The sequence below is a fragment of the Nerophis ophidion genome, linkage group LG16, assembly GCF_033978795.1.
Source record: "Nerophis ophidion isolate RoL-2023_Sa linkage group LG16, RoL_Noph_v1.0, whole genome shotgun sequence".
In the NCBI taxonomy this organism is placed as follows: domain Eukaryota; kingdom Metazoa; phylum Chordata; class Actinopteri; order Syngnathiformes; family Syngnathidae; genus Nerophis; species Nerophis ophidion.
In genome coordinates this window covers 4,009,813-4,032,852 of record NC_084626.1, presented here as the reverse complement: position 1 = coordinate 4,032,852, position 23,040 = coordinate 4,009,813, and the positions used below count along the sequence as shown (strand labels likewise).

At 39.9% G+C, this 23,040-nt stretch overlaps 1 protein-coding gene and 1 long non-coding RNA gene across 4 annotated transcripts in view; one reads left to right on the top strand and one right to left on the bottom strand.

Annotated features, from left to right (window-relative positions):
* LOC133570005 (uncharacterized) overlaps positions 1-10,976 on the top strand; it is a 32,631-nt gene extending 21,655 nt beyond the window's left edge. For both annotated transcript variants that reach the window (XR_009810017.1, XR_009810018.1), the window contains 6 exons: positions 9,242-9,285; positions 9,375-9,467; positions 9,557-9,649; positions 9,739-9,831; positions 9,921-10,013; positions 10,102-10,976. This is a non-coding gene — a long non-coding RNA (uncharacterized LOC133570005). The remainder of the gene's footprint in view (positions 1-9,241; positions 9,286-9,374; positions 9,468-9,556; positions 9,650-9,738; positions 9,832-9,920; positions 10,014-10,101) is intronic.
* Positions 3,246-22,270, bottom strand: fam72a (family with sequence similarity 72 member A). 2 transcript variants are annotated; one of them, XM_061922606.1, is made up of 5 exons: positions 22,036-22,270; positions 21,765-21,926; positions 16,468-16,545; positions 13,508-13,632; positions 3,246-10,486 (listed from the first exon to the last, which is right to left on the bottom strand). In XM_061922606.1, exons 2-5 carry the CDS (start codon positions 21,914-21,916, stop codon positions 10,392-10,394), a joined length of 450 nt encoding a protein of 149 aa, XP_061778590.1. In that variant the 5' UTR covers positions 21,917-21,926; positions 22,036-22,270; the 3' UTR covers positions 3,246-10,391. The 2 variants fall into 2 exon arrangements, with proteins under 2 accessions (XP_061778590.1, XP_061778591.1); XM_061922607.1 differs by having other exon boundaries at positions 21,765-21,923.
* Positions 22,271-23,040: the final 770 nt, after the last annotated feature.

Below are 23,040 nucleotides of genomic sequence, written 5' to 3'. Positions count from 1 at the left end.
GCCAGAAATAGCCAATTTGCTCAATGTACCTTTAACTCTGCTATTATTAATAATTAATATTTATCTTTGTGGAAACACTGATCATCTTAATGATTTCCTCACAATAAATACATAAAAAAAACAGATAAATATTTTTACAAAAATATTTCGACTCTTTAAAATTCAAAGAGGAAAAACTAACTAATTTGAATGTTTTTGAAAAAAATTCAAAAATAATTGATGGAACATCATTAGTAATTTTTCCTTATTAAGATTAATTTTAGAATTTTGATGACATGTTTTAAATAGGTTAGAATCCAAGCTGCACTTTGTTAGAATATATAACAAAGTAGACCAAGCTGCATTTTGTATCCATCCATTTTCTACCGCTTATTCCCTTTGTGCCCATCTCAGCTACAATCGGGCGGAAGGCAGCTTACACCCTGGACAAGTCGCCACCTCATCACAGGCTGAAATTTCTACAAAGACAAATAATTGTTTTGAATTTTAATCATAAGTTTGAAGAAATATTTCACAAATATTCTTCTTCGAAAAAACAGAAGCTTAAATGAAGAAATACATTCAAATTGATTTATTATTCTTTACAATAAATAAAAAAAATACTTGAACATTGATTCAAATTATCAGGAAAGAAGAGGAAGGAATTTAAAAAGTAAAAAGATATGTTTAAAAATCCTAAAATCATTTTTAAGGTTGTATTTTTCTCTCAAAAATGGTCTTTCTGAAATTTATAAGAAGCAAAGTAAAAAAAATAAATGAATTTATTTAAACAAGTGAAGACCAAGTCCTTAAAATATTTTCTTGGATTTTAAAATTCTATTTGAGTTTTGTCTCTCTTAGGATTAAAAATGTCGATCAAAGCGAGACCAGCTTGCTAGTAAATAAATAAAATTTTCAAAAAAAATAGAGGCAGCTCACTGGTAAGTGCTGCTATTTGAGCTATTTTTAGAACAGGCCAGCGGGCGACTCATTGGTGACCCCTGCTCTATATCAACTTGAGGTTGATATAAAGTAAAACAAATAAGGTTTTATGTCTTTTCTGTCAAAGACAACTTTGTTTTTAATAGTAAAAGTGAAATGTGCATTATTTAGATGGACCGAACTTTATTGATTCCTTCAGGACAGTTCCTTTATTTAGCAATTAAAGCCCTCAAAGATCAATAATGCAGGACACCATTGATTTTAATTAATATTTTTGAGTAATCACAGTGAAAAGTTAAATAAAATCCTACTGAATATATTTGAGATCCATAAGGTTCCCTACTCATAAAGTGATACATTTTTGTTTTTTTACTTTTAACACTTAAATTTCAAGATCAACTTCCGATATATCTGCCGATTTTAAGTTTGAACTATTTTGTTTTATGTTCTTTTCTCAAAACGTTGATGTTTTTATATGGCAACCACACAACACATGCAATATTTCTTTCACATGAAACATTTTAAAGTGATAATTTTTAATTAATAATTCATAATAACATAGATTTTTTTTGTTGTCTTTTTTATTGGAGCAATGGAAAAAAAAAGAAAACAAAGACAAAAGGAACAAAAAAACTGCCAGCATTTCAGTTTTGTGTCAACATTTCTACTTTTTCTCATTAGATTTCACCTCATTCCACTTTTTTTAAAAACATTTTAATATTTGCAATACTATCAATTTTTTGCAGAATGTGTGGCGGGCCGGTAAACGATTAGCTGCGGTCCGCATTTTGGACACCCCTGGTTTACATGTATAACTTTCTCGGACGTGTTTTATGCCACTTCTTTTTCTGTCTCATTTTGTCCACCAAACTTTTAATACTGTGCGTGAATGAACAAAGGTGGGTTTCGTTGATGCTATAGACTTGTGTGGAGTGCTAATCAGGCCTATTTGGTCACTGCATGACTAAGCTAATTGATGCTAACATGCTATTTAGGCTAGCTGTATGTACATATTGCATCATTATGCCTCATTTGTAGCTATATTTGAGCTCATTTGGTTTCCTTTAAGTCCCCTTCATTCAATTTATATCTCATGACACACTATCTAGCCATATTACATGTATGTAATATGGCTTATTTTATTTTATTTTTGGTCATTCTATTTTTCAATATTTTGGGTTGCAGACTTCCGCCTGCTGGTTTGTTCAAAACAAATACAAATAAATAGAATTAATGTGCAATTCGATTAATAGTGTCTCATACAAAAAAAGTGGTAAAAGAATAGTAAATAAAATACAAAAATAATTTCAGAGTAAAAAATTTGCTGTGATACAGTACACGAAATAGACATTCGTTGCTAAAAAATTTTTTTTAATAAGTCCAGACTTTTGGGCACTATTCGAAATAAAAATCAATCCATTCATTCATTTTCTACCGCTTGTCCCTCTCAAGTATAATTAAAACTATTTGTGGAATTATTTTATTTTTCTGTGGGGTTTCATTTCCATTTCTAAAAAAAACAACTGCTGGTGGTAATTAAATATTTTGTCCACTAGAGGGTAATAGAGGCTTACACTAAGCAGAGAATAAAACTTGTCGAGGTGGCGACTTGTCCAGAGTGTACCCTGCCTTCCGCCCGATTGTAGCTGAGATAGGCGCCAGCACCCCCCGCGACCCCGAAAGGGAATAAGCGGTAGGAAAAAGGATGGATGGAGTTATTTTATTTTTCTGTGGGGTTTCATTTCCATTTCTAAAAAAAAAAAACTGCTGGTAGTAATTACATATTTTGTCCACTAGAGGGTAATAGAGGCTTACACTAAGCAGAGAATAAAACTTGTCGAGTCGCCCCCTGCAGGATGGATGGAAAATGTGCAGTTTGGGCTTCAAATACAGGTGAATATAATATAAATATCTGCATTTTTGTAAATATATTTAAAAAAATTAATAAGCAGGAATGATGACAGCATTTCTATCAGTTAATAAAATTTGAAATATAAAATACATGTTTTAAGTTTGCTTGCTAGTTTTGTTAAAAAAAAAATATTTTTATGCATTGTTTGTATTTAAAGGGTGAATTATTAAAAATATTTTTAAAAATGGTAATTAAAAAAATAAAATTTTGTTGGTTAAGTGTTTTTGTATGAATTATAATTATATTATTATTATAGTAGTAGAATATTAATATATCTACTAATAGTAGAAATAGAGACATTAAAATAAATAAATTTTAAATAACTAAAACCAATACTAAAACAGATACACAATCCAACAAAGACCAGAAAATATTTAGTTTTAATTCTCAGTGAAGCTTAAAAAAAACAATCTTGTCAGAGGTATTTAAAACATTTTTTTTATTAAATTAACACGCATACAAAAACAACAATCCAGGTTCCAAAGTACCAGTCAGTGCAATTCCAAAATAGACCTTTTCAGCAGTCAAGTCACGCCAAAGTCATTCACTTCAAAAACAAATTCCATATTTTGGATTATCCTGTCATTTATTGTCCTGGCCGGTGGAAGCTCACAAGTGATGCCTTCTCATAAATATTTTTTAAAAAGCACAAAATCACAAATGAAACATTAATACATCAATAAAAAAGCAAAGCGATCGTAATCAAAGATTGTAAACAAAGTGTGTCGTCAGTATTCTGGTCTGTGCACTGAATAAATAAGGGTTATCACGTTGCCATGGCAACAGTTTAAATTATTACGGAGGATAAAACACACACATATGACTCTTCTTGGTTTGCTTCGTAAAGGCAAACAGCTCTGACATAACTTTGTTACATTGTAGCAACAATGCTGTAATCAGGTGATCTACCAATAAAACACCCGAGAAGGTGGTACGATTCAGTGAGGATTTACCGTTTTAAGGTATCAACACCACCTTGGTTAACTTTAATTCCACACTTAAGTTGTGTTCTGATGTAACTTAAAGGCCTACTGAAATGAGATGTTCTTATTTAAACGGGGATAGCAGGTCCATTCTATGTGTCATACTTGATCATTTCCCGATATTGCCATATTTTTGCTTAAAGGATTTAGTAGAGAACATCGACGATAAAGTTTGCAACTTTTGGTGGCTAATAAAAAAGCCTTGCCTGTACCGGAAGTAGCAGACGATGTGCGCGTGACGTCACGGGTTGTAGAGCTCCTCACATCCTCACATTCTTTACAATCATGGCCACCAGCAGCAAGAGCGATTCGGACCGAGAAAGCGACAATTTCCCCATTAATTCGAGTGAGGATGAAAGATTCGTGGATGAGGAAAGTGAGAGTGAAGGAGTAGAAAAAAAAAAAAAAAAAAGGACAAGAGGGCAGTGGGAGCGATTCAGATAGGGAAATGCTGTGGCAGCCGTGGGGGTGGCAGGACCACTCGGTTAGGCCCAACCGCAACAAGGGATAGAGCCATACCGCTTTGAACCCGACGCTGACAGCGACTGTCAGAAGGATGCTGCGGATATTAATGCTGGAGTAGCACACGACATAGATCGCCTTCAGAATGGTAAAATGTTTTTTATTAATACACTGTACTTTGTGTGTGTGGTCCAATCCAACTGTGTTCGCTTGACATCTCTGTTCCATAGTAAAGCTTGACTGTCATCTTTCGGGAATGTAAACAAAGAAACACCGGCTGTGTTTGTGTTTCTAAAGCCGGCCGCAATACACCGCTTCCCACCTACAGCTTTCTTCTTTGACGTCTCCATTATTCATTGAACAAATTGCAAAAGATTCAGCAACACAGATGTCCAGAATACTGTGGAATTTTGCGATGAAAACAGACAACTTAATAGCTGGGAACGATGCTGGAACAAAATGTCCTCTACAATCCGTGACGTCGCGCGCACGTGTCATCATACCGAGATGTTTCAGCAGGATATTTCAGCGCAAAATTTAAAATTGCAATTTAGTAAACTAAAAAGGCTGTATTGGCATGTGTTGCAATGTTAATATTTCATCATTGATATATAAACTATCAGACTGCCTGGTCGGTAGTAGTGGGTTTCAGTAGGCCTGTGCAGTAAATGTGTCACGGGTGACAGTTTGACCCTGGAACAGACCGTTCCTATTTGAAGAATAAAAAAAAAGGTTTGGGAATGCAAAGAAATCAGAAGACCGGAAACTGAGCCCTGGAGTCGAGGGCCCCGACATTTGTGCTGAAAAGTCATGTATTATTAAAATACTTCAACTTGTTTCTCAGTAAACTCACCAAAACGTCAAAGTGGAGATATCCAGTCTGTTTTCATCAGCCTTTCTTAACCATAGGGCCAAAAATGTGTTTCTCAGCTGTGGGCTTGCAGGCGTAGCCAGTTGTAATACTCTTTTTCCACCACTGGTGGCAGTAATGACAATATAAAAAAAAAATAGAAGAAGTCTGGAGCTTAAGTCTAGGTTGATTGGCAACACTAAATTGGCCCTAGTGTGTGAATGTGAGTGCGATGAGTTGGCGACTTGTCCAGGGTGTACCCCGCCTTCCGCACGATTATAGCTGAGCTAGGCGCCAGCGCCCCCCGCGACCCCAAAAGGGAATAAGCGGTAGAAAATGGATGAATGGATGGAGCTTAAGTCAAGAGAAATTATTTCAGCGCAAAAAATATGAATAAAGTGGTGAAGCTGTATTCTCATTTATTGACATCTTTTTAAGAAAATTTTTTAAATTTAGTTTTTAAACTGCGAATTGTATGAAAATGTATTTTTCACAAGTCCCTTTTGCAGTATATTTGATGAGTATTTATCATCGTAATCAGCCTGACCTAAGCCTTCATAATGATCTTTGCTTGGACAATAATGTACACTTAAGATAGGTTAAAAGCCTACTGAAACCCACTACTACCGACCACGCAGTCTGATAGTTTATGTATCAATGATGAAATATTAACATTGCAACACATGCCAATACGGCGTTTTTAGTTTACTAAATTGCAATTTTAAATTTCCCGCAAAGTGTCCTGTTGAAAACGTCAGGGAATGATGACGCTTATGTTGACGCCTGCGCGTGACGTCACCGGTGGTAGCGGACATGTTCTTCCAGCACAAAAGTCGTCTGCTTTAATCGCATAATTCCGCAGTATTCTGGACATCTGTGTTGCTGAATCTTTTGCAATTTGTTCAATTAATAATGGAGACGTCAAAGAAGAAAGATGTAGGTGGAAAGTGGTGTATTGCGGCTGCCTTTAGCAACACAAACACAGCCGGTGTTTCCTTGTTTACATTCCCGAAGGTGAAGCTTCACTATGGAACAGAGCGGTCAAGCGAACATGGTTCTCTACCACATGTCAACCGGCTGGTTTCGGTGAGAAAATGGTGGTAATAAGTCGGGTCTTACCATAGACATGAGCGGAGCTCGTGTCGTTCCTCCTGCAGCTGTCAAAGAGGCAGCTGCGACTCTCTTGGCTCCTCCGTGGCTTCCCTCAGAGACACTGTAGGTCATCACACCCCTCTGACTTTCAGGTATGACTATATAATCTCACTAAAACACTAGTAACACAATAAGCAGATAAGGGAATTTCCAGAATTTCATCCATTTTCTACCGCTTATTCCCTTTCGGGGTCGTGGGGGGTGCTGGCGTCTATCTCAGCTTCAATCGGACGGAAGGCGTGGTACACCCAGGACAAGTCGCCACCTCATCGCAGGGCCAACACAGAGAGAAAGACAACATTCACACACTAGGGCTATTTTAGTGTTGCCAATCAACCTATCTCCAGGTGCATGTCTTTGGAACTGGGAGGAAGCCGGAGTACCCAGAGGGGACCCACGCATTCACGGGGAGAACATGCAAACTCCACAAAGAAAGATCCCGAGCCTGGAATTGAACCCAGGACTGCAGGACCTTCGTATTGTGAGGCAGACACACTAACCCCTCTGCCGCCGTGAAGCCAATTATCGTAGTAAATGTGTCTAATAACATCTGAATCACTCCCACTGCCCTAGTCTTTTTTTTTTTTTCTTTCTAGTCCTTCACTCACTATGCTCATCTACAAATCTTTCATCCTTGCTCAAATTAATGGGGAAATTGTCGCTGTCTTGGTCTGAATCGCTCTAGCTGCTGGTGGCCATGATTGTAAACAATGTGAGGAGCTCCACAACCAGTGGCGTCACGCGCACATCGTCTGCTACTTCTGGTACAGGCAAGGCTTTTTTATTAGCGACCACTGTAGAGAACTTTATCGTGGATGTTCTCTACTAAATCCTTTCAGCAAAAATATGGCAATATCGCAAAATGATCAAGTATGACACATAGAATGGACCTGCTATCCCCGTTTAAATAAGAAAATCTCATTTCAGTAAGCCTTTAAAACGAAAAATGAGATTACCAATTCATTGTTAATATTTGTGTGGGCCCCCCTGTAGTGGAAAAGTTGGGCCCAAAGGTTTAAAAAAAGGTTAAGAAACTCTGGTATTAAATACCGGTAAGTTGTGAGTTCAAACCCCGACCGAGTCACACCAAAGACTATAAAAATGGGACCCATTACTTCCCTGCTTGGCACTCAGCTTCAAGGGATGGAATTGGGGGTTAAATCACCAAAAATGATTCCCGGGCGTGGCACCGCTGCTGCTCACTGCTCCCCACACCTCCCAGGGGGTGGTACAAGGGGATGGATCAAATGCAGAGGACACATTTCACCACACGTGTGTGTGTGTGTGTGTGTGACAATCATTGGTACTGTAAGTTAAACTTTATTGATTGTATATTATTGTTAAATAACAAATAACCGTGCATTATTTCTCAAATTCAGATACATTTGAATTTATTTGGACATCATTTGGAAAGATAATACTCATAAAAAGATGCCTTTTTTTTTTTTTTTTTTTTTTTTTTAAAATACAATTGCGTGTCAATGTTGATTAGGTCCTGGAGCATATTGAATATATAATCAATATTTTGATTAAGACTTTTGACAATTCTTTGGAATCGGTGCAACAATAGAGCAGTGTTAAGACAAAGTTGCCAAATAGTGGAGTACATGCAGTATTACTACATATTTGGATCAGTTTGTGGTGGTCCTGTGCTTGCATAAAAAAACAAGGACATCTTACAACCCATCAGTATTTGGGGTGTGTATGGAACCTGCCCTTTAAGGAAATGTGCTCATTACCAATTGAAATGTAGAAACAAAGGGTAGTTCGTTACCGAGTAGTCCCATTACGCCTCTTTTGGCATACATACTTAACTGTGCCGGCTGAATGGAAGCCCAAAGTGAAGATGAAAGCATCTTGGATATTTACAGTGTTTAGAAAAGGCTGTGTGCTTTAACAGTGAAGGCTTCATTAGTCATTATTCAACCGACAAATAACAGACGTTTGCCCTAAATTCCGGACTATAAGCGGCTGCTTTTTGACCTACACTTTGAACCCTGCGGCTTACAAATCGGTGATGTATGGATTTGTATCCGAGAACAGCCGTAATGTTTCCTGTTCAATCGTTTTTATCAAACCCAGGCAGAGGACTGAGATGTTGAGTTATTGTTTGTGCTATGGCGCCATCTTCTGGTTGAAAATCCGCTTTCGGTTTCGCGCCGTCCATAGTGTTACTGCTCGTATTCATATAACTACAACAATTCTTCATATGGACTCTTCATTCAATCATATAACTACAACAATTCTATTCTGAACGGTTCCGTGTGACGTCAGTAGGAGTGTTTTTGTGCATATTTCTACATGCTGTATGACTGAAGCTAGCGTTTTTAGCATTTGCTAATATGCTAACAGTTTTACGACTGTCTGTGTTCATATTATTAAACTACAGTCGCATTCTTTTTGCATTGTTTCACTTTCACAAATACATCTGATTTCACCGAAAAGTTACAGAGTCTGTTTAGCTGATTGGAGAGTTAGCTTGCGCAGCTAGCGGGTCCGTGACGACGACTTCTGTTTTGTTTGATTGTCCGTTTTACTGCCGCGTTGCAGACGGCGTTTGGAAACAATTAAGGTATGTAAACAAACATTTACAAAATCTTCTGTACCAGTATGTGTGTATGTATATGTATATATATATATATATATATATATATATATATATATATATATATATATATATATATATATATATATGTATAATATGGGGTTTATAGTCCAGCGTGACTTATTTATAAAGTCTGTTTAGCATGACAACGACTTCTGTTTTGTTTGCTCTGCCGTTTTACTGCCGTGTTGCAGACGGCGTTTGGAAACAATTAAGATATGAAAAAACAAACATTTACAAAATCTTCTGTACCAGTATATATCTGCGACTTATAGTCCAGTGTGAGTTATATATTGAGTCTGTTTAAGTGATTGGAGAGCGGGTCCATGACGACAACTTCTGTTTTGTTTCGTCAGCCATTTTACTGCCGTGTTGCAGACGCCGTTTGGAAACAATTAAGGTATGTAAACAAACATTTACAAAATATTTTTTACCAGTATATAACTGTGGCTTGTAGTCCAGTGCGACTTATATATTTAGTCTTTTTAGGTGATTGGAGAGTGGGTCCATGACGACAACTTCTGTTTTGTTTGATCGGCCGTTTTACAGCCGCGTTGCAGACACCATTTGGAAACAATAAAGGTATGTAAACAAACATTTACAAAATCTTCTGTACCAGTATATATCTGCGGCTTATAGTCCAGTGTGAGTTATATATTGAGTCTGTTTAGGTGATTGGAGAGCGGGTCCATGACGACAACTTCTGTTTTGTTTCGTCAGCCATTTTACTGCCGTGTTGCAGACGCCGTTTGGAAACAATTAAGGTATGTAAACAAACATTTACAAAATCTTCTGCACCAGTATATATCTGCGGCCTATAGTCCAGTGCGACTTATATCTTGAGTCTGTTTAGGTGATTGGAGAGCGGGCCCATGGCGACAACTTCTGTTTTGTTTCATCTGCCATTTTACTGCCGTGTTGCAGACGCCGTTTGGACAAAATTAAGGTATGTAAACAAACATTTACAAAATCTTCTGTACCAGTATATATCTGCGGCCTATAGTCCAGTGCGACTTATATATTGAGTCTGTTTAGGTGATTGGAGAGCGGGTTCATGATGACAACTTCTGTTTTGTTTGATCGGCCGTTTTACTGCCGTGTTGCAGACACCGTTTGGAATAAATTAAGGTATGTAAATCAACATTCACAAAAAGCTCTTGAAATGATTATTTTTGCTACCGAGTGGAGCACTAACCCCTTTGTTAATTTTCTAAAGAGGTGTGGCCTGTACATCACATGGGCACAACACAAACATGGTGTTTTTTTCTGGGGATAATCCCTTTGGACAAAGCCGCCGTGTGTGTCAGAGCAGGTGTTCCACCAGCTGTCCAAGGCCAAAATACCTGCTGTGATTTAACCACTCGGGGGGGCGTGGCCTCAAGCACACCTGGAATTGTAGGCGTCGGCCTAAACAAAACCGGCACCTTTCATAGTCTTGAATCACACTTTAAGGCCTCGCTCGTCTCACCATGGCCCCTCCAAAAGCATGGTGGTCCGGGTCCATCTTTACCTGATGCATTCTTCCTCCAATGGGCTTCCCGAGTCCTCGTCGTCGCTGTCTTCCAGCTCGGGAAGATGTCCCCACAGGAGCAGATTCAGACCTGAAGACATTATCCATCTTCAGTACAAATTAGATGTATCAATTTCATATTTGAACCGATACATGGTAGCTGAGAATGGATACAAATAATACCAGCTTTCGGGGTTTTTAAGTGTCAATACATGTTATTTGTTTATCAATAACATTTATTAATGTAATTCAGCATTTAAGATTATAATAATAACTTATTACATCTTGTGTTATTACACTTATGACTCTCATTTGCAAGTATTATATTATACTTTGCATGAAATTAAAGTGCCAAGGCGGTAGATAGCAGTAGTGCACAGGTGTCAAACTCAAGGCCCAGGGGCCTAATCTGGCCCGCCATATTATTTTATGTGGCCCTCGAAAGCTTGGAAATATGAGTTAATACAATGCTTTATCTTTTCTTACTAAACAGATGTGTTCTTTCCGGTTAAAAATCATGTACTGCATGCAATTGCATATCTTTTAAAATGTACTATTATCCAAAAATCATATGTATTCCAAAAACCTTTTTTGTTAGAATAAAGATAGATACTGAACTTTAATATCTACTTGACTTATGATTTCAAAACAAATTATTAATCAAATGGTTGACTGTAAAATTGTAAATTCAGCCGTCTGAATTTTTTTTTACTATAAAATCAATTTTGCCACTTTTTTTTTCCATTTACAGTAAGATACCAAAACATAAAAAAAAAAAAAAAAGACGTTAAAACAAGATTTTATGGTCTGAACAAAACTGGTAGCTCTGTTGCTTAAATTTTACGGCTAAAAACAGTGGTATTGTTTCTCCATTCCATTTATTCCATTTTTTTATATGCTGTAAAAAAAAAACAGATTTTACCGTAAAATTCTGGTAACTGAGCTGCCAGTTTCTAAAGTAAAATATATATATATTTTTTTTTTTGCAGCTTATGTAAAAAAAATATAGTTAATGTAATTATTTATATATATATATATATATATATATATATATATATATACACGTATGCAAACCCCGCTTCCATATGAGTTGGGAAATTGTGTTAGATGTAAATAAAAACAGAACACAATGATTTGCAAATCCTTTTCAACCCGTATTCAGTTGAATGCACTACAAAGACAAGATATTTGATGTTCAAACTCAAACTTTTTTTTTTTTTGCAATAATAATTAACTTAGAATTTCATGGCTGTAACACGTGCCAAAGTAGTTGGGAAAGGGCATGTTCACCACTGTGTTCCATCACCTTTTCTTTTAACAACACTCAATAAATGTTTGGGAACTGAGGAAACTAATTGTTGAAGCTTTGAAAGTGGAATTCTTTACCATTCTTTTGTTTTATGTAGAGCTTCAGTCGTTCAACAGTCCGGGGTCTCCGTTGTCGTATTTTATGCTTCATAATGCGCCACACATTCTCGATGGGAGACATGTCTGGACTGCAGGCGGGCCAGGAAAGTACCCGCACTCTTTTACTACGAAACCACACTGTTGTAACACGTGGCTTGGCATTGTCATGCTGAAATAAGCAGGGGCGTCCATGATAACATTGCTTGGATGACAACATATGTTGTTACAAAACCTGTATGTACCTTTCAGCATTAATGGTGCCTTCACAGATGTGTAAGTTACCCATGCCTTGGGCACTAATGCACCCCCATACCATCACAGATGCTGGCTTTTGAACTTTGCGCCTATAACAATCCGAATGGTTATTTTCCTCTATGTTCCAGAGGACACCACGTCCACAGTTTCCAAATATAAATTTGAAATGTGGACTCGTCAGGCCACAGAACACTTTTCCACTTTGCATCAGTCCATCTTAGATGATCTCGGGCCCAGCCAAGCCAGCGGCGTTCCTTGGTGTTGTTGATAATTGTGTTTTACTTTGCAGAGTAGAATTTTAACTTGCACTTACAGTTGTAGCAACCACCTGTAGTTACTAGCAGTGGTTTTATGAAGTGTTCCTGAACCCATGTGGTGATATCCTTTACACACTGATGTCGGTTTTTGATGCAGTAACGCCTGAGGGATCAAAGGTCCGTAATATCCTTGCGTACGTGCAGTGATTTCTCCAGATTCTCTGAACCTTTTGATGATTTTATGGACCGTAGATGGTACAATCCCTAAAGTCCTTGCAATAGCTCGTTAAGAAATGTGGCTCTAAAACTGTTCAACAATTTGCTTACAAATTGGTGACCCTCGCCCCATCCTTGTTTGTGAATTACTTAGCATTTCATGGAAAGTGCTTTTATACCCAATCATGGCACCCACCTGTTCCCAATTAGCCTGCACACCTGTGGGGTGTTCCAAATAAGTGGTTGATGAGCATTCCTCAACTTTATCAGTACTTATTGCCACCTTTCCCAACTTCTTTGTCACGTGTTGCAGGCATTAAATTCCAAAGTTAATTATTATTTGCACAAAAAAAGTTTATCAGTTTGAACATCAAATACGTTGTCTTTGTAGCATATTCAATTGAATATGGTTTGAAAATGATTTGCAAATCATAGTATTCAGTCTATATTTACATCTAACACAAATTTCCAACTTATATGGAAACGGGGTTTCTATATGGCTTATTAAAATGTAAATTCGCAACGAGCTAGCACAATTTAAAAAAAGTGGAGGCTCACTGTACTGTTGAGTGCCTTCTATCAAACTTACTTGCTTTGTTGGCATGGAGAATTGAAACAATCTACAGGCAGCCTTTGAAGGTGCTTGTTTCCCTGCCATGTGCTTGAGCCCGTGCAAATTCTGCAACCCAAGGCGCTACAAAATCTATTAAAATATGAAACTGTTTATGATTTTATGTGAATCGGTATCTGGTGGTACAGTAGGTACCGGGTTGGTACATAAAAACGTACCTAATTTGGTACCCATCCCCACGGTTTATAGGGGTGGCTTAAAAGATTCACCCAGTACTAACTCCTAAATCCTGAAACAATATTAAAGTTACAATAAAAATTCACTATTTACACAATTATTTTTGAGAGTGCCATCTAATAACGAGCGTGTGTTGATACGTACAGTACCAGATGCGTATCAAATGTACCTGTTGCATCCAATCTGTTGAGGGTGTAAACGGACTCGCTGTTGAACATCCAGAAGTGTCCGTTGTTACAGGACAGCAGGCAGGGCTTACAGGGGGCCACAACGTGATAGCCCACCACGTTACCGCTGCGAGAGGGGGCGAAAAAAAACAAAAAATAAGAGGAAAAACACCAGTCAGCATTTTACGGCGAGCCGCCCAGAAAAGCGCTTAACCAACGCTATCTGCTGACTTTCGCCACACAGATGTTTTCAACCTGGACAACAACAAGAGAGGACACACAAAGGGAACATCAACTGCTTTAACACACACTACAGCACTACTCTCTTCAAATGGGCAAGAAATGAACTAATCAACACAGGACAAACAGTGACAAGACTAAAGAGATCAGTTGTTGAGTGGTATTGTTGTTTGCTAAAGAGCTGTTGCAGACAATCCTGAGGGGCTTAACAGTAGACGCACGCATGTAGTTCGTAACATTAGACACCCACATGTAGTTCCTAACATTAGACACACATGTAGTTCCTAACATTAGATACACACATGTAGTTCCTAACACATGTAGTTCCTAACAGTAGACACACGCATTTAGTTCCTAACATTAGTAACACGCATGTAGTTCTTAACATTAGACAACCACATGTAGTTCCTAACATTAGACACAGACATGTAGTTCCTAACATTAGACACAGACATGTAGTTCCTAACATTAGACACCCACATGTAGTTCCTAACATTAGACACCCACATGTAGTTCCTAACATTAGATACACTCATGTAGTTCCTAACACGCATGTAGTTCCTAACATTAGACACACGCACGTAGTTCCTAACATTAGATACACACATATAGTTCCTAACATTAGATACATACATGTAATTCTTAACACACATGTAGTTCCTAACAGACACACACACATGTAGTTCCTAACATCAGATACACACATGTAGTTCCTAACATTAGATACACACATGTAATTCTTAACACACATGTAGTTCCTAACATTAGATACACACATGTAGTTCCTAACATTAGACGCACACATTTAGTTCCTAACACACATGTAGCTCCTTACATTAGATACACACATGTAGTTCCTGACATCAGATACACACATGTAGTTCCTAACACACATGTAGTTCCTAACATTAGATACACACATGTAGTTCCTAACATCAGACACACACGTATTTCCTAACATTAGACACACACATGTAGCTCCTAACAGTAGACGCACGCGTGTAGTTCCTACATTGGACGCACGCGTGTAGTTTCTAGCGGACGCACGCGTGTAGTTCCTAACAGTAAACGCACACGTGTAGTTCCTAACAGTAAACGCACACGTGTAGTTCCTAACAGTAAACGCACACGTGTAGTTCCTAACAGTAGACGCACACGTGCAGTTCCTAACAGTAAACGCACACGTGCAGTTCCTAACAGTAAACGCACACGTGCAGTTCCTAACAGCAAACGCACACGTGCAGTTCCTAACAGCAAACGCACACGTGCAGTTCCTAACAGCAAACGCACACGTGCAGTTCCTAACAGCAAACGCACACGTGCAGTTCCTAACAGCAGACGCACACGTGCAGTTCCTAACAGCAGACGCACACGTGCAGTTCCTAACAGCAGACGCACACGTGCAGTTCCTAACAGCAGACGCACACGTGCAGTTCCTAACAGCAGACGCACACGTGCAGTTCCTAACAGCAGACGCACACGTGCAGTTCCTAACAGCAGACGCACACGTGCAGTTCCTAACAGCAGACGCACACGTGCAGTTCCTAACAGCAGACGCACACGTGCAGTTCCTAACAGCAGACGCACACGTGCAGTTCCTAACAGCAGACGCACACGTGCAGTTCCTAACAGCAGACGCACACGTGCAGTTCCTAACAGCAGACGCACACGTGCAGTTCCTAACAGCAGACGCACACGTGCAGTTCCTAACAGCAGACGCACACGTGCAGTTCCTAACAGCAGACGCACACGTGCAGTTCCTAACAGCAGACGCACACGTGCAGTTCCTAACAGCAGACGCACACGTGCAGTTCCTAACAGCAGACGCACACGTGCAGTTCCTAACAGCAGACGCACACGTGCAGTTCCTAACAGCAGACGCACACGTGCAGTTCCTAACAGCAGACGCACACGTGCAGTTCCTAACAGCAGACGCACACGTGCAGTTCCTAACAGCAGACGCACACCTGCAGTTCCTAACAGCAGACGCACACCTGCAGTTCCTAACAGCAGACGCACACCTGCAGTTCCTAACAGCAGACGCACACCTGCAGTTCCTAACAGCAGACGCACACCTGCAGTTCCTAACAGCAGACGCACACCTGCAGTTCCTAACAGCAGACGCACACCTGCAGTTCCTAACAGCAGACGCACACATGCAGTTCCTAACAGCAGACGCACACATGCAGTTCCTAACAGCAGACGCACACATGCAGTTCCTAACAGCAGACGCACACATGCAGTTCCTAACAGCAGACGCACACATGCAGTTCCTAACAGCAGACGCACACATGCAGCTCCTAACAGCAGACGCACACATGCAGCTCCTAACAGCAGACGCACACATGCAGCTCCTAACAGCAGACGCACACATGCAGCTCCTAACAGCAGACGCACACGTAGCTCCTAACAGCAGACACACACATGTAGCTCCTAACAGCAGACACACACATGTAGCTCCTAACAGCAGACACACACATGTAGCTCCTAACAGTAGACACACACATGTAGTTCCTAACATTGGACAAATACATGTAGTTCCTAACAGACACACACGCACCTAGTTCCTAATACTACCACCACCACTCTTGACGGTAGGTTTGGTGTTCCTGGGATTAAATGCCTCACCATTTCTCCTCCAAACATATTGCTGAGTATTGTGGCCATACAGCTCAATTTTTGTTTCATCTGCCATGTTGGGAATAAAAAAGTGTATACTTACCACTTGAGACATGCTATATCTCTCAGTTTGCATTTGCAGCTGTCTGTCGAGTAGCAGCTGGCCACAAAGTCAACAGTTCTTGGTAGGAGAAAGAAAACACACATGAAAGTTTGCACATTTTCAGACAAAACTCGCACTCATCACAGTCATTGTTCCAGTGGGCATCGGCGAGAGATAGATTGTCCCGGCAACAATAGCCCATATGTCAGGGGTGTCAAACATCCGCTGGGTGAGTTTGCAAAGTATAAAAAATTGCCAACATTTTTAAAGCAAGAAACTGCTATTCTAAATGTGTCCACCAGATGTCGGAATAGCAATTATTTCTATCTTTGTAGATGATGTTACATATGTAAACGAAAAAATAAACCACGTTACTGCACCAGTCGAGGAAAATACGCAAACTACATAAATCACGGCACGATAACTTAAAAATAAAGACAACTTCAGATTGTTAAATTATCCTGCCGTCATTTTACCAGTCCGGGCCACCTTGGGAGTAAGTTTTTCTCCATGTGGCCCCCAGTCTAAAAATGTTTGCTCAATTTTTAAACAATTTCTTTATTTTTAAGTTATCGTGCCGTGATTTTATGTGGCCCCCGATCTAAAAGTGCTCTCTCTATTTTTAAACAAACAAAACAATCTTAAGTTGTCTTTATTTGTACATTATCCTGCCGTGATTTTAATACTCCAGCCCCACTTAGAAGTAGATTTTTCTCCATGTGGTCCCTGATCTAAAAGTGCTTGCTCTATTTTTAAACAAAACAATCTGATGATGTCTTTATTTTTAAGTTATCGTGCCATGATTTTCTCCATGTGGTCCCCGATATAACTGCGATCGCTCTGTTTTTAAACAATTACTTTATTTTTAAGTTATGATGCCATGATTTTACCAGTCTGGGCCCACATTGGGAATTGATTTTTCTCCATGTGGCCCCTGATCAAAAAGTGCTTGCTCAATTTATAAACAATTTCTTTATTTTTAAGTTATCGCGCCGTGATTTTACCAGTGCAGGCCCACATTGGGAGTAGATTTTTCTCCATTTGGCCCCTGATCTAAAAGTGTTTGTTATTTTTTTAAACAAAGAAAACAATCTGAAGTGGTCTTTATTTTTACGTTATCGTTTCGTGAGTCCGGGCCACCTTGGGAGTAGATTTTCCTTCATGTGGCCCCCGATCTAAAAGTGCTTGCTCTATTTTCAAACAATTACTTTATTTTTAAGTTATTGTGCCGAGATTTTACCAGCCTAAGCCCACTTGGGAGTACATTTTTCTCCATGTGGCCCCTGATTAAAAAGTGCTTGCTCTATATTTAAACAATTTCTTTATAAGTTATCGTGCCATGACTTTACCAGTCCGGGCCCACACAGGGAGTAGATTTTTCTTCATGTGGCCCCCGATCTAAAAGTGCTTGCTTTAATTTTAAACAATTTCTTTATTTTTAAGTTATCGTGCCGTGATTTTACAAGTCTTGGCCACCTTGGGTGTAGTTTTTTCTCCATGTGGCCCTTGATCTAAAAGTGTTTGTTCTTTTTTTAAACAAAGACAAAAATAAAGACAACTTTAAATTATTTATAAACAAAGAAAACAGAGCAAGCACTTTTTTAGATCAGGGGCCACATGGAGAAAAATCTACTCCCAAGTGGGCCTGCACTGGTCAAATCACGGCACGATAACTTAAAATAAAGACAACTTCAGATTGTTAAAGGCCTACTGAAATGAGATTTTCTTATTCAAACGGGGATAGCAGGTCCATTCTATGTGTCATACTTGATCATTTAGTGACATTGCCATATTTTTGCTGAAAGAATTTAGTAGAGAACATCGACAATAAAGTTCGCAACTTTTGGTTGCTAATAAAAAAGCCTTGCCTGTACCGGAAGTAGCAGACGATGTGCGCGTGACGTCACTGGTTGTGGAGCTCCTCACATCCTCACATTGTTTACAATCATAGCCACCAGCAGCTAGAGCGATACGGACCAAGAAAGCGATAATTTCCCCATTAGAGTGAGGATGAAGGATTCGTGGATGAGGATAGTGAAAGTGAAGGACTAAAAGAAAAAAAAAAAGAAAAAAGACGAGGGCAGAGGGAGCGATTCAGATGTTATTAGACACATTTACTAGGATAATTCTGGAAAATCCCTTACCTGCTTATTGTGTTACTAGTGTTTTAGTGAGATTATAAAGTCATACCTGAAAGTCGGAGGGGTGTGGTGACCGCCGGTGTCTCTGAGGGAAGCCATGGAGGAGCAAAGAAAGTCGCAGCTGCCTCTTTGACAGCTGCTGCAGGAGGAACGACACAAGCTCCGCTCATGTTTACGGTAAGAGCCGACTTATTACCACAATTTTCTCACCGAAACCTGCCGGTTGACATGTGGTACAGAACCATGTTCGCTTGACCGCTCTGTTCCGTATTAAAGCTTCACAACAAACAAAAAAACACCAGCTGTGTTTGTGTTGCTACAGCCGGCTGCAATACACCGCTTTCCACCAACATCATTCTTCTTTGACGTCTCCATTATTAATTGAACAAATTACAAAATATTCAGCAACACAGAGTCCAGAATACTGTGTAATTATGCGATAAAAACAGACTACTTTTAACCGTGATCAGTGCTGGGCGAACATATCCGCTACCACCGCTGACGTCATGCGCACGCGTCATCATACGCGGCAGCATTCCGCGACGTTTTCAACAGGACAATACGGCCTATTTAGTTTACTAAATTGCAATTTTAAATTTCCCAGGAGTTTCTTCTTGAAAACGTTGCGTAATGATGACGTGTACGCGTGACGTCACGGACTGTTAGGAAATATGAGCGCTGCACACACACACACAGCTAAAAGTTGTCTGCTTTAACTGCATAATTACACAGTATTTTGGAGATCTGTGTTGCTGAATCTTTTGTAATTTGTTCAATTAATAATGGAGAAGTCAAAGTAGAAAGATGGAGGTGGGAAGCTTTAGCCTTTAGCCACACAAACACACGGTGATTACTTGTTTAAAATTCCCGGAGGTGAATCTTTACTATGGATCAGAGCGGTCAAGCGAACATGGATCCCGACCAAATGTCAACCAGCAGGTTTCGGTGAGAAAATTGTGGTAAAAAGTCGCTTCTTACCGGAGATCAGCTGAGCTTGCGCCGTCCATAAAGCTGCCGTCGACTTCCGTGAGACACTGGCGTCAAAACACCCGTGGACACACCCCACCGAATATCAGGTACTGTTAAACTTACTAAAACTCTAGCAACACAATAGAAAGATAAGGGATTTCCCAGAGTTATCCTAGTAAATGTGTCTAAAAACATCTGAATCTGTCCCAATGCAATCGCGTTTTTTTCAACTGTTTTTTTTTTTGTAGTCCATCACTATCAATATCCTCAAACACAAATCTTTCATCCTCGCTCAAATTAATGGGGAAATTGTCGTTTTCTCGGTCCGAATACCTCTTTTTGTTGGAGGCTCCCATTCAAAACAAGATGAGGATGTGAGGAGCCATCAACGGGTGACGTCACCGTTTGTGACTTCCGGTAAATGCAGGGCTTTTCTTTTAGCGACCAGAAGTTGCGAAATTTATCGTCGATGTTCTCTACTAAATCCTTTCAGCAAAAATATAGCAATATCGCGAAATGATCAAGTATGACACAGAATGGACCTGCTATCCCCGTTTAAATAAGAGAATCTCATTTCCGCAGGCCTTTAAGTTAACGTGCCATTATTTTACCAGCCCGGGCCCACTTGAGAGTAGATTTTTCCTCCATGTGGGCCCCGATCTAAAAGTGCTTGCTCTATTTTTAAACAATTTCTTTATTTTTACGTTATCGTGCCGTGATTTTACCAGCCCGGGCCCCCTTGGGAGTACATTTTTCCTCTATGTGGGCCCCGATCTAAAAGTGCTTGCACTATTTTTAAACAATTTCTTTATTTTTACGCTGTCGTGCCGGGATTTTAGTAGCCCGGGCCCCCTTCGGAGTACATTTTTCTCCATGTGGGCCCATATCTAAAAGTGTTTGTTCTTTTTCTAAACAAAAACAAAAAAAAAAGTTAACTTTAGATTATTTTTTAACAAAGATAACAGAGCAAGCACTTTTAGATCAGGGTCAACATGGAGAAAAATCTACTCCCAAGTTGGCCCCGACTGGTCAAATCACGGCACGATAACTTAAAATAAAGACAACTTCAGATTGTTAAGTTATTGTGCCATGGTTTTATCAGTCTGAGCCACCCTTGGAACAGATTTTTCTCCATGTGGCCCCAATCTAAAAGTGCGTGCTCTATTTTTAAACAATTTCATTATTTTTACGTTATCGTGCTGTGATTTTACCATCCTCCATGTGGGCCCAGATCTAAAAGTGCTTGCTTTATTTTTAAACAATTTCTTTATTTTCACGTTATCGTGCCGTGATTTTACCGGTCCGGTGCCCACTCGGGAGTACATTTTTCCTCCATGCTGGCCCCGATCTAATTGCTTGCTCTATTTTTAAACAATTTCTTTATTTTTACGTTATTGTGCCTTGATTTTGCCAGTCCGGGCCCACTTGGGAGTAGATTTTTCTCCATGGGGCCCCAATCTAAAAGTGCTTGGTCTATTTTCAAACAATTTCTTTATTTTTACGTTATCGGGCCGTGATTTTACCAGCCAGGGCCCACTTGGGAGTACATTTTTCCTACATGTTAGCCCCGATCTAAAAGTGCTTGCTCTATTTTTAAACAATTTATTTCCTTTTACGTTATTGTGCCGTGATTTTACCAGCCGGGGCCCACTTGGGAGTACATTTTTTTCTCCATGGGGCCCCCGATCTAAAAGTGTTTGCTCTATTTTTAAACAATTTCTTTATGTTTACGTTATCATGCCGTGATTTTACCAGTCCGGGCCACCCTGGGAACAGATTTTTCTCCATGGGGCCCCCGATCTAAAAGTGCTTGCTCTATTTTTCAACAATTTCTTTATTTTTACGTTATCGTGCCGTGATTTTACCAGCCGGGGCCCACTTGGGAGTACATTTTTTTCTCCATGGGGCCCCCGATCTAAAAGTGCTTGCTCTATTTTTAAACAATTTCTTTATGTTTAAGTTATCGTGCCGTGATTTTACCAGTCCAGGCCACCCTGGGAACAGATTTTTCTCCATGGGGCCCCCGATCTAAAAGGGCTTGCTCTATTTTTCAACAATTTCTTTATTTTTACGTTATCGTGCCGTGATTTTACCAGCCCGGGCCCACTTTCCCAAGTACATTTTTTCTCCACCCCTGGCCCATGTAAACAAAAGTTACCCCGCAGTGCTCAGGTGTTCAGCACTTACCTGTTGGGAGGTATATCAGTGGAAAAAAGCTCCACCTCAGTGTCGGCAAGCAGCACCGCTTTCATGCCCCTCTTGCACAGCAAACTGCCGCAAAAGGTGCAGTTGACCTGGGCCACGCACTTGTTCTTGAAACTCGCGTTGGACGTCGACATCGTCGCCCTGCTTTGAAAGTGGGAAGTTGGGCACAAAAAAAAAAAGCAGTTCGACCTCCGATCTCTTTGCCGTTTTTCTGTTGTTTTTAAAACGACGATCACGTGACTTCAAAGCGCACCTTCATTTACATCGATGACGTCATCATTGCAACCAGCACGGCTAACGTTAGCTCGTCAAAGGCACGGTCGGGGTTCAAACGAATCCGCCTCCGCTTTAAAGAGAGTCGCCGTCTTTAGCTCCCGGGAAGACGATAGTGTGCTAAATGATAGAATAACACCCGGCTATGGCGAGAGAGGCGACTGTAACACAGCTGCGGTGAACAGCTAACTAAATAGCTGTCAGGCTTTGTTTACAACTTCCTGGTTATTAAAGCCCCACTTCCTGAAACTCGCTTTGAAAGAACCCATGCCTGGCGGTGATTGGTTCTACACAAACGGGCACTCACGCAATTGGTCAAATATTTACAACAACCACGCATTTGATTGGATAAAAACTTGACATGGGCGGACCTTTTTCCTGAATTCCGGTTGTTAATTGGTCTATTTGCACATCGCTCAAACCCATTGGGGGTCTACGCTTTTTCTATCAAAATTAGGAAGGGGGAGCCTTTGTTTGTCCTGTCAGAAGGCATAAATAGAACATTATGAACTATTCCTTTTCTTTTATACTCAAACTCCTTTGTCCCACACGCCATTATAGGCTGTACAACTCCTCTCTGGGGGGGTCTACGCTCACACGTCCTCTGCCCCCTTTTTTCTCCAAACACGACGAGTTGAGTTTATACAAACTGGATACATGGATGATACAGCAGAGGATTGGGAGAATGTCATGTGGTCAGATGAAACCAAAATAGAACTTTTTGGTATAAACTCAACTCGTTCCGTTTGGAGGAAGAAGAATACTGAGTTGCATCCCAAGAACACCATACCTACTGTGAACCATGGGGGTGGAGACATCATGCTTTGGGGCTGTTTTTATGCTAAGGGGACAGGACGATTGATCCGTGTTAAGGAAAGAATGAATGGGTCCATGTATCGTGAGATTTTGAGCCAAAACCTCCTTCCATCAGTGAGAGCTTTGAATGGTTGACCAAATACTTGTTTTCCACCATAATTTACAAATA